This window comes from Rhinatrema bivittatum, chromosome 1, assembly GCF_901001135.1.
Source record: "Rhinatrema bivittatum chromosome 1, aRhiBiv1.1, whole genome shotgun sequence".
Taxonomy (NCBI): Eukaryota; Metazoa; Chordata; class Amphibia; order Gymnophiona; family Rhinatrematidae; genus Rhinatrema; species Rhinatrema bivittatum.
In genome coordinates this window covers 127,522,939-127,535,230 of record NC_042615.1, presented here as the reverse complement: position 1 = coordinate 127,535,230, position 12,292 = coordinate 127,522,939, and the positions used below count along the sequence as shown (strand labels likewise).

At 41.8% G+C, this 12,292-nt stretch overlaps 1 protein-coding gene across 4 annotated transcripts in view; it reads left to right on the top strand.

Moving 5' to 3' along the window:
- The window catches only part of VPS37A (VPS37A subunit of ESCRT-I), a 109,343-nt gene extending 97,426 nt beyond the window's left edge, over positions 1-11,917 (top strand). For all 4 annotated transcript variants that reach the window (XM_029587117.1, XM_029587110.1, XM_029587104.1 and 1 more), the window contains 3 exons: positions 446-589; positions 10,486-10,566; positions 11,566-11,917. In XM_029587117.1, the coding sequence (XP_029442977.1) occupies positions 446-589; positions 10,486-10,566 (225 nt within the window). In that variant the 3' untranslated portion in view covers positions 11,566-11,917. The remainder of the gene's footprint in view (positions 1-445; positions 590-10,485; positions 10,567-11,565) is intronic.
- The last annotated feature ends 375 nt before the right edge of the window (positions 11,918-12,292 follow it).

Here is a 12,292-nt window from a genome sequence, read left to right as displayed (position 1 = left end):
AGCCTTATCAAAACTGCAAAATAGATAGGCAGGATGAATCTAGCAGGAATAGATCAACATGATGTGAAGGCCGATGTAAAAGGTGCTCAGAGTATGAAAAAAGAGAGCACATGACAAAAGTCCCCTTTAATAAATATTTAGCCATCAACAGTGGCCAAACAAGCACTTCCAGTAACTAATTATACCTTCATTTACCTTATGCGTAATCGTAGGCCGGCAGATTATTTGTTTATATATTTTCTTTGTTTCAAATGTGAATAAAATACACTATTTATCTTGTTTTCAGAGTGGTTTTGTCTGGTGGATCAGAGAGAGAGTTTTAAACCAGTACTTCCTCTAGGAAACTGTTCTTGAACCTTTTGTGATACTGGGCAGGAAGAGGCTGAGCTCACTAAACACTGCACAGTCCTGTTTGTATATGATAATTTTTCTTTTTCTCTTCAAGAGCTGTAGTGCAAGTGCCCTCCAGGCCAGGCTGAAGGTGGCTGCTCACGAGGCAGAAGAAGAGTCTGATGCAATTGCGGAAGATTTTCTAGAGGGCAAAGTCGACATAGATGATTTTCTGAGTAGCTTCATGGAAAAGAGAATGGTATGTTTCTTCTTGGACGAATTTAATGGTTACTTTTTATGTTTAGCCTTTTTCCACATTGTTCTGGACATACATCTTTGTCCACTGATATTGGGGCTTATTCATGAATTGTTTTTTCAGCTGGCTTAGTGACAGTGCTGCCATGCAGAGGGAACTGGGTTTTATTTCCGACTCATGTCTTCCCGGCCCCAGATTGACTGGAGACAGAGTTCACACCCTGTGAGAGAGGAGGTGTCATAGTCATTGTACACTGTTGATACTTAGCAGCCAGATTTAGGGCTCATGATTTTAAGGTTCCAGAAGGAGCCCTGGTGCATTAGACCCTGGCTGAGGACTATCACTCCAATAAGTGGACTAAAGTAAGTTGGGAGTGGATGTAAAATAGGGGAAACATTCCCAGGTTCATGGTGCCAGATCCTCACCCTTGTTCTGATTGAACTGGAAGCCCGAAGGAGCAGGAGGATAATTGTGGGGTCAAAAAAAATATTCTTCATAGATGCAGAAAGGAGAGAGTCCTTTTCGAATAAAGCCTATTATGAGTAGCTTACAGTATGTATGAAAGATGCCTCTTTTAGATTTAAGAGTAGATTATTCTAAAGTCTGATCATCTAAACTGGTAAAAAGAAAAACACACTCCTTCTGCTTTAAAGTAAATTTATTCAATCATACTTGGCCTATGTTTACTGTTTTTGCCTTTTTCATTCTGTAGTCTCCTAAACAAATCTGTGTACCAATTTGATTTCCAGTTTAACTTCATGTTAAATGAAGGCGCATGGAATAAAGTGTTGCTACATCAGACACCATTCTGCCATATTGTGTGAAAAAAAAAAAACCAACCCTATAGATGGGGATAACTAGGAGCAGATCAAATATTGCAAATTCAGAAAGGGAAGGTTGCTAAGTATCTTGGGAATCTTGTGCAGCTGGGCTTATCTGATTTATTTAACTCTGCTCTCTTCATTGTTCCCTCTGGATCGCATCCTGGAATAGGGAAAGAGGAAGCTCACTGAGAATACTTGTGAATTCTGATGCCAAAATTAAGGAAGGGTATGAAGGAAAAAGCATCTACTCTATTGAAAAGAAATTTAAGGCGTTTTTCTGATTGGTTTTTGTTTTTAGCTCTTCTGTTGAGGCTCACTAGTCACAGCAAACTGATTGAAAATAAAGTGTGATTTGGGTTCTTTTGCTATTGGGGAGTTATGTTTCACTGATTCTCATGATTGGGATACGGTTATCCCAGGCTATAACTTCTAAGGAAGGATGAGAGGACAGAAAAGGGGGAAGAGTAGTTTTGTCAAAAACTATATCCAAACAACTGAATTGCAAGGATGTGGGGTCGTGAAGAAGCATTATGGACTGTCCTACAAAAAGAAGATGGTGCTCTCATTTTTACTCTTCGTCTAAAGTTCACTGACTCAAACAGAAGAACTGGACAAAGAACCCATCAGACATCCAAAAGAAGGGAAAGAAAGAAGTGTTGCTCGTTGGAGATTTTAATCTGCCGGATGTGGATTGAAGTTTCCCTTCTGCAGAATCGATAAGAAATAGAGAGAGAGTGGATGCCTTTCAAGGTACTCTGCTCAAACAAATGGTAATGGAACTCATGAGGGAGGGTATGATACTTATAGGAACGGTAACTTTTAAACTGGCGCATGGGTGCACATTCATCGGGCTGCGTTCAGGAATGGCCGTCTTATAATCGCCCGTATATGCATGCATGTTATAGCCAAACCGTGTGCATATGTGCATGCAATTTTAAGTGGATGCGTACCTGTGTAAATGCTGCTACTACCACAAGTGGAGAATTTTAAGACGTGCCCATTGATGCCTTTGCCAGTTTTCCCAGTTCATTCCTAGTTCACTGGTAAGGAATAGGACTTCCAAACCCCCATGTTTAATACCCTTCCTTCCCCCCTGTTAAACCTGACCCTTAAAACCCTGCTGATCTGTTTAGATTTTTTTTGTTTTATAAGTTGCACATCATCCATAGCAGAAGTAAAGGTATGCGGCCAGGGACCCCAGCTCACCCCAGTGCACATAAATATTCACGTGCAAATGTCGAACTTTAAATCTAGGAACGCCCATGCTCCACCCCCTTTTTTGAATTTTACATTTGTGCATGCAGCAGCAAGTACACGCATATCTGGGCAGTTTTTTAATTCTGCTCCGATCATGCCGGCCCGATATATGATTCGATATTGCAAATTGAATACAGGAAGTCGCACGAAGACCCAAGTTTTGAATTTCACAAATACAGACTTTGTCAAAATGGGGAAATATCTGGAGGAATAACTGGAAGAAAATAGGTGAGGTGGAACAACAGTTGGCTAAATTAAGAGAAGTTATTACAAAGTCAACAAATCTATTTGTTAAAATAAACAAGAGTAAGAGGAAAAAGAAACAAATCTGGTTCTCTAAAAAGGTGGATAAATAAAGGCAAAAAACAGCAATCAAGAAGTATAAAGGATCCAAAAAAAATGGAACACAGGGAAGAAAATGTAAAAAGAAAGCAAGAGATGAAGTGGAAGAAAGGATTGTGAAAGAGGTAAAGCGGGGTGACAAAACATTTTTCAGATACATCAGAGAAGAAAGGGAGGCCAGAAGTGGTATAGTGAAATTGGAAGGTAGCTTAGGAGCAATGTGTGGAGAGAAATGGCAAAAATATTAAACAAATACTTCAGTTTGGTGTTTACTAAAGAAGACCCTGAAGAAGAACCGTTGCTGGTTGACAAGACCATAGATGGGGATGGGATACAAGAAGATAGAGACAAACTGAAAGTGGACAAGGCCATAGGGCCGGATGAGATATACATCCCAGGATACTGAGGGAGCTCAGATGTGTAGGCGGGTCTGCTGAAAGACCTATTCAGAAGCTCCCTGGAAGCAGGAGTGGTGCTGTGGGATTTGAGAAAAGAAGTGGTGGTCCCGCTTCACAAGAGTGGCAGCAGAGACAAGGCTGGAAACTACAGGTCAGCCTCACCTCTGTGGTGAAAAAATTAATGGAGACTCTGCTGAAAGAAAGGATCCTGAGCCATCTACAATCTGGTGGGTTGCTGGTCCTGACGCAGCATGGATTCACTAGAGCAAGGTCCTGTCTGACAAATCTTCTTTTTTTTTTTGATTGGGTGACCAGAGAATTGGATCGAGAAAGTGCTTGATGTGACCTACTTGGATTTCAGAAAAGCTTTTGATGTAGTCCTGCATAGGAGGCTTGTGAATAAAATGAGAAGCTTTTGAGTGAGTGCCATGCTGGTGGTGTGGATTACAAACTGGTTGACTAATAACATGTAATGGTAAATGCAACCTACTCTGAAGAGGGAACAGTGTTAAGTGGAATACCACAAGGATCGGTTTGGGGCCCAGTTCATTTCAATATCTTTGAGCAACATTGTGGAAGGGATAGAAGGTAAAAAAAAATTTTTTTGGTCTATTTGCGGATAACTAAAATCTGCAACATAGTGAACACACCTGAAGGTGTAGAGAGAATGAAAAGTGATTTAAGAAAGCTTGCAAAGTAGTTGAAGATTTGCCACCTGGGATTCAGTGCCAAGAATTGCAGAGTCATGCATCTGGGATGAGGTAATGCAAAAGAGCTGTATGTGATAGGGAGTGAAAGACTATGTGCATGCACCAAGAGATCATGAAATGAAAACTCCTCCTGGGGAGATGACTCAGAACCAACATCAGGAAATATTTATTCACAGAGGGTTGCGGATGCCTAGAATGCCTGTCTGGAGGAGATGATGAAGAAAACAAAGAATTCAAAGGGACATGGTATAAATACTATCTCTAAAGGCTAGAGGATGGAAACGAAGAAAAGTGTGCGGGGGGGGGGGGATAACTTGCTGGTGTGGCAATTACTACCCTTGGCAGAAGGCATGGAGTTTACTACCCTTAACCAAGAAGCCTTGATGCTTTTAATGCACCTGCAACAATGCTCCCCACTTTGGCAGGGGAATTGGATTCAGAAAACAACCGAGAGGACTCCGATTTTCTATGGTCTGGTGTGTACACACCCACACACCTGCTTCTGCGGCCAAGTCGTAAGCAAAGCATGTCCAGCAGCACAGTCTGAATTTCAAGAAAGCCCATCACCCAGTAAAAAATGTTGCTAGCAGGAATTTCTATGGGTTATCATAAGGCTTGGGGATAACTGCATAGAGCTGCAGTTATTAACCCTGAAGAGAAATATGGGAGTGGCAGTTACTACCTTAAGCTTGCTAGGCAGACTAGATTGACCATTTGGTCCTTCTCTGCCATCATTACGTTACCATCATTACGTTACCATCATACATTACCATGCCTTACATCTTCAACTTGAAAAAAAATATATAGCTAAAAGGCCACTAGGCACTTGCACATTTTGGGGTAGATTTTCAAACCACGCGATTTGGCGTACTTTTGCTGGCGCATCAGGCGCCAGCAAAAGTACGCGGGATTTTAGTAGATACGCGCGTAGCCGCTAAAATCCTGGATCGGCGCGCGCAAGGCTATCAATTCCGTATAGCCGGCGCGCGCCAAGCCGCGCAGCCTACCCCCATTCCCTCCGAGGCCACTCCGAAATCGGAGCGGCCTCGGAGGGAACTTTCTTTTGCCTTCCCCTCCCTTCCCCTACCTAACCCACCCGCCCGGCCCTGTCTAAACCCCCCCCTTACCTTTGTCGGGGGATTTACGCCTCCCGGAGGGAGACGTAAATCCCCGCGCGCCAGCGGGCCGCTAGCGGGCCGGGACGCGACCTGGGGGCGGGTCCGGAGGGTGCTGCCACGCCCCCGGGCCCGCCCCCAAAACGCTGCCGACGCCCCGAAAACGGCGCGGCGCTCGGCCCCGCCCCTGACACGCCCCCCTCCGAAAACCCTGGGACTTACGCGAGTCCCGGAGCTCTGTGCGCGCCGGTAGGCCTATGTAAAATAGGCTCACCGGCGAGCAGGGCTCTTAAAATCCGCCCCTTTATCTCTTAGGGATTTCAGCAACAAATCAGAATTTTATTTTCAGAAACAATCCACCCTCTGTATAAGCTCCTGCTCAGTAGTTCTTGGGGAATTTATAATTTGTTTCTCTTTAAATATGAGGTAAAAGGCCTCCTCTCTGGCATTTGGTTTTCCCTACCATCTTTTCTTTTCTTATGCATCTTCTTCTTCCCCCTCACTTGTGTCCCTTACCCAAGCTGCCTTCAAGGGGGGGGAAAAAAAGTACATTGTAAGTGTGCAATTCCTAGGATGTTAAGGGGGAATCTTCCCTGACAAAAATTGTAGCAGTCTAGTTTCAAAACGAGTAGTTTGCTAATTCCTACTGTTCCGGGTTCAAAGTTCTGTCAGGTAGCACCAAGTGAGAAAATCTTATAGTTCACTCTCTCTCCTTTAACACACCTTTCCTCCTAAGAGATATGTTAGTAGGAACAAGAAATATTTAAAAGGACAGAACACCTCAGTAAAATCAGTAAAAAAATGTTTTATTATATTGGAGTAAATTGATCAAGCCTTTGAAAAGATATACAGAAAAATAAAAGAAGATTGTTATGCTCACCAGTGGGTTAAATCTGTAGCCTCTGGCTGCCGATGCAATTTGGATATGCAGCCACGAGGTTAGCAATCACAATGTTTTTATACCTTTCATTTGTTTACATAAGACACCTTATAATAACACTAATGTTTACACAGAGTGCCTTATAATATCAGGCTTACAAATATTTAATAAACATTGCTTATAATGCCTGAGAATTGAAAAACAAAGCCATCTAAGTCTACCTTTTATCGGTTTTTATTTTTTATTTTTTTAAATACTCCATGCCTTATGTCGGAGTACCTGCATAACTACATCTCTCTATTAGGGAGCTCAATTTGCATGGAGGATTTTGACCTGAACTGTAATCTTACTGCTGAGAAGTTACTGTTTACCTTTGGAAGGATCACAACATTCCTGATTAGCTACTTAACATAGAATCTAGTATTCCCCTATTTTCTGAGCTGTGCGCCAAGTCCTTCAAGTTAAAAGTATTGGGGAAGAAGACATTTGTTCCTTAACTGCAAGAAATTCCATTATCTGCTTTCACCTTTATTTTTTTATGTCTGTAGGTGAAAATGGAGAGCTGACAGATTGTTGACATTAGGCCATGCTGCAAATGATTCAGGGACAAAAACTGTATTCTTTGACAGCTAATGATTTCAGATGTGGGGACTGCCAGGGTATAGATTGGGGTGGCTACGACACTACAAGATGCATTCTTTAAGTGTGTTCACCACTGAATATTAGGGATAGCAGGGCCAAAACACACTTCCTGAAGAAAAGAGAATTAGACACTAGAAAATACTCATGCAAATTCCTTTTTCCAGAATGTAAATTCTTTGCACAAGATGCATGAAAGCCATGAAACTTCAAATTGAAGTCCCAGGAGATTTTGTTGATTAGCTCATTAATCTGGTCTTTCACGCAACTAAAATTTCCAAGCTTTGTTGTTGCTGGCATTAGGTGCCAGCTCTGTGGATGCCTGAGCACCCCATTATTGAGCAAACTCCTTCGCTGTGTCCAGTGAGAGGAAATTTGTGTTTAGCACCCCCAACCATTTTGAAAAGTTGGCTGCTATGATTGTTGGCATTTTCTGGCTTTTCTGCTCTTTTGTGTTTTTAAAAGTGACATTTAGGGCTGCAGGTGTCAGTGATTCAATTTGTCCAGAGGCATGATGACTTTGAAAAAATTCACTGATTTGGTTCCATGTTTGGTGGTGTTGGAGGATGGGCCTACCTTGGTCCAATAAGGATGGGATTGGTTTTCTAGGGTCAAAGCTGAAAAATATTTGCTCTGGGGGAGGGGATATGACCACAGCTTTTGCAGGTTTGGATGACAACCACCAGAGTGGGTATCCATAATATGTCGCTCTCGCTCTCTCGCATAGATATTTGTATGTATATTATGGCTAATTCATGCCCATTCGTCAATGGAGAACCATGTTTCAGCATATATATAGAAAGAGATATATCTATAGATATATACTGAAACATGGTTCTCCATTGACGAATAGGCATGAATTAGCCATAATGTGGGTGACCTCATTCGATGGTGCCAACATGGACCCAACTCTTAGAGCTCAGTAAAGACTTTACTGAGCATGCTTGGGAGTTCCTGCATGCATACACTGCCTGCTGAGAACTTCAGGCTGCCTTTTTGTCTGAGCTATCACATGAATGTTTCCTGCTCTCTTAAAACTTTCCTGTTTTATTCTTTTGGGGTGGGGGGGGGGGTGGCTAGTGCTTACCTGTTTTAGTTCTCTTTTTTTTTTTTTTTTTTTTTTCTGCTGTGTTGGCAACATCTCAGAACTTTTAAGTTCTAAAACAAACAAAATAAAATACAGAAGATTCCAAGAATCCTGCAGTAATTAGGTTAAAAGCCTGCATCTAGGGGCACCAGATATCCATTATGGATACCCACTCTGGTGGTTGTCATCCAAACCTGCAAAAGCTGTGGTCATATCCCCTCCCCCAGAGCAAAGCAATACTGCAAATGAAAAATGGAATTCCTAAGGAAGACACTGATGGGTAAGAGCCTGAAACTGTGGTGCAAGGCCGAGTAATGGAGCTGCTCCTCATCAAATTCTCAATGCAGGAAGTCAAGGAGGGAAGGTTCCTCTTTGACCCTTAAGTCTGTAAAGGCTCCTCTCCCATGGTGCCGACCTTTAAATCTGCTTCAGGGCAGGAGTTGAGCATGGTGCAGAAACCTTTAGTGCCAGAGGATGCACAAAGAATGCCAAAGCGACCTTGGGGGACCCTCTTTGGAGCCAAAGAAATAATTAGTGCTATCTGCGCAGGGCTACGCTGGAATGGATTTCACGACACAAAAGTGGAAAATAGCCTCATTGGCACAAATACTATCATTCATGGAATGGAAGATTCCCATGGTGCCGAGCTATTTATTTTATCCAGACTTTGAACCCACCAGGGTGGAGCTCACATTCTGAGGTGCAGTCAACATGCTTGCAGTGGTGTTGGGAGTGGAGTGTTTCAGCATGGAAATCCAAGAATCCCACGCTGGATGTTATGGCACAGAAGGGGCTGCCAGTGCCATTCATGTAGTAAGATGCTAGTTGATAGGAGTCACTGACGGAGCTGGCCACCTTTTTCAGCAGGTGAAGCTGCTGTGGCACTGGGCTCCTCCCTAGTTTTATCAGCAGCTGCGAGTGAGGATTCACAGATCAGATTATCTGAAGAGAATTATATTCTTCTAATGCCAGCACAGAGTTTTTCTACCAGTGGGAACCTAGTTATCAGAGCTGGTGAAGAATGTATTTGCCTCCTTAAGCCCTGAACATCAAAGAGGGAGATTAAAACCTTTCTTGTTCAAGATAGAAGAAATATTCCCGCAAAGTGGAGCTGCTACAAGTTCTATACAAGTGCATATTTCTCCACAGGAGGTTCCAGTATTGCTAGCTATTTTCCTCCTGCAGAGGAGGAGTCTCTTCACAGAGGGGAAAGAAATTGGCTCTGTCCATTCTTTCCTTCTGGATGTTTAACCATTGGGTCAGCAGAGATCGCCACTTAAGTAGCCACCTTCATCAGGGTCATGGCTTAGTATCCCCCTGTTATCAGGAGATAGGGATTCCATCTGTTTCCCTGCCAGAATTGCCTGAGTTTACTTCTCCTCTGGAGGATCTCTGCTACCCCAGGATTTTGGATAAGCTGGTGAAGATGCTGTCCATTAGTATTAGGAAAGAAAAGGATCAGAGGGCTTCTTCACTTTCTTCAACCCCCAGTGGATTCCATGGCTATCCAGCTTCATGAATTCCTTCAAGATCATCTGATGATGATGTGGCAGATGTCTACATTGTGCCTTCTGGTAGCCCAGAAGCTGGGTCTAAATTATAGCGTTCAGGCTGCCCCAAGGATTCAGGGTGGTCGAATTGCCATACCACTTCATGGTGGTGAAATCTGCATTTGAAGTGTTAAATTCACTCAAGACCACTCTTAACATGCCTTCTGAGAAGAACTTGAAGGATTTGGATAAAGCTCTTCCAGGGTTATATGCTGAGTTCTCAGATTGTGGCTCACTAGTCTACATTGTGCAATATTTGTATGAATGTGTCCAGAAGCTAAAACACTTAAAGGAAGTGTTCAATCCAATCCATAGCAGGCAGACTTTCACTAAACAGTTGAGGAATGCAAGAAGCACCTTGTCCATTCTGTATACATAAATTTTGATACTGTGACCAGGACTTTGGCCCAAAGGCTCACATGATTGTGGGCAGGTGGCCTCTGGAAAGATATGCATGATCACCTTGTGGAACTTGACCTGGACTGAAGACAGATCTATTTGGTGACAAAGTTCAAGAAATGGTAGCTCTGATCAAGAAGGATCAATCCACACTAGTCATTGTTATCTGTGGTGGGGGGGCCAACTGGCTCCCATTCTTCTCCTGTATTTTTTACAAGCATTCATTCTTTCAAAAATGTCCTTTTTGCCCTTTTCAGCATTACTGAGCTTCTCCTACTCTTCTGCAGCAGCTGCCCACTTGCGCTCAGCAGAGGGAAAGACATCAACTCAAGGCCTGGTGGCATACACAGCCTAAGCCAGGATCCAGTACTTGACAGCTCTGAGACTAGCCTTGCCCCTGCCTCTGGGGAAGGGTTTAGTCTTTCCTCCATTAGTAGCTAATAATCAAAGTGGGTCCTAAAAATTGGAGTATAGCTACCATTTATGGTGTGTGTGTGTGTGTGTAACTTTTATTTGTGAACAAAGACTGAGAGTTTGAGACAATCCTTAAAGGCTTGTATCTCTGTTAAAAAAAAAAAAAAATGATGGGAGGCCTGGACAGAAGAATTTATGAAAGCAGAATTCACTGGCCAAAACTTAGTTGGTGAAATCATTTTAAGAAATATTAGGTGTTCCTTTCTGTTTTTTCTTCGTGGTAGAGTTGTCACTGTAGAAGAGCCAAAGAAGAGAAGCTTCAACAGGTGATGACCATGCACAGCCAATATCACGCTCCACTATAGGTAACATGTTGCTCTCCCACAGGGAGAACTCATATTTTTGCTTTGTAGTTTTGTTTTGTAGTTTTGCTTTGTAGTTTTGTTTTCATCTGCAGGACTTTTCTTGCCAACTCTTTATGCTATTATGTGCAGCCTCCATCCAGCATTTCCCTGGTTATCTCACAAGGATCCACCTCTCTTCATAAGCAAAAACTATGCCTGGTGGTTAACTAGTAGGTATTAATCCAAAAAACACACAGGAGGAAAAACAGCACTCCAAATAAATTATCCACACATAAAGGGGAGATGCAAGGCAAATAAACACAGTCCAGAATTCAGCAAAAGTTAGAGCCCTTGACTCAGATATGGACTTGAAGTTAAGTTGTGAAAAATATACCCTGCAATAGTCCCTCCCATCGCAGCCTTTTAGTGAAACACGGGGTCCGTGTCAGTGGACCCAGTTGACAACCTCTTTACAATATGATGAGTTTGGAGTAGCCGTGATGAAATTATAAGAAATAAACTCTTTAAGAAGACTTTCTTTAACTTTTGCTGATTTCTGGACTGTGTTTATTTGCCTTGCATCTCCCCTTTATGTGTGGATAACTAGTAGGTATTGCCATAATGGTGTATTTATCTGGTTTAATTTTTATCTCTGCCTTTTGACACACATTGAATGCCATTGAAAGTTAAAAGCCATATTCCTCTCCTACATCCTTAACCAGCAAAACCACTGCCCTGAGAAATAATATAGCTATTGTACATAAAAATCATGAATTTTAGAAGATTCTCACATCATGTGGTGATTGTCATCACCTTGTACTGTATTTGCAAATTATTTGCATGTCTAGTCAAGCATTAGCAGCCAGTGATGGGTTAGGTCAGCTGCAGTGTTTCAGACTTCGGTAAAGTATGCTTAAAATCCAGACTGAGGTCTAGTTTAGATGACTTGTTTAAAACTCAGATGTGAATAGCAAAAGAATTGGTATAAGATTTTGATTCATCTTTTTGATACCGTTTTAGAGCGTCTGAAACCTTGACTTGCCCAGGTGAAGAAGGAACAGATGGTCTGAAGCACATTTTTGGATATTTATTTAAAAATGAAGATATAAAATGGTTGTATTATAAATAGAATGTAAAATAAGAGCAGATTGTTTTTTTACATATTAGAGCCATCTGTGATGTACTGATTTCAAGACATTTTGCGTAAGCTTTGCACTGTACTATCCGTTGTAACAGTCTAATATGTGAGGTTTTATTTGCCACTGATACAAATTTAAATATGTTTAATTATGGCTAGTCTTTGCCATTTCAAAAAAATATTGCTTGTGCATCACCCCTCTCTAAAAAAAAAAAAAAAAAAAAAAAAAAAAAATGACTGTTTTCAAGGAAGACGTAGTATATTTTTCTATTCATATTTTTACATGGAAACAATAGCTTCAGCACATACTTAGCCTTATGAGTAAAGTGCTAGTCCATACCTTGGAAACACTCAAACACTTCCCCCCATTCCCCCTCTTAAAGAAAAAACTTTGGTCCCCTGCAGTAAAGTACATGCCATCCTAGATCTGCTGGTATCTGCTTCTACTACTTATGTCAGTATTATGTTCATTTTTCACTGGAAAAACTTTATAATTGTTTGAATCTGTGGCAATATATTTTCAGTTGTGTAAACTGCTCCAGTGTTACTAAATTAGATGTACTGAAAACAAAGGGTCTGCAAATCAGTGTAATAGAATTAAACTGAAGC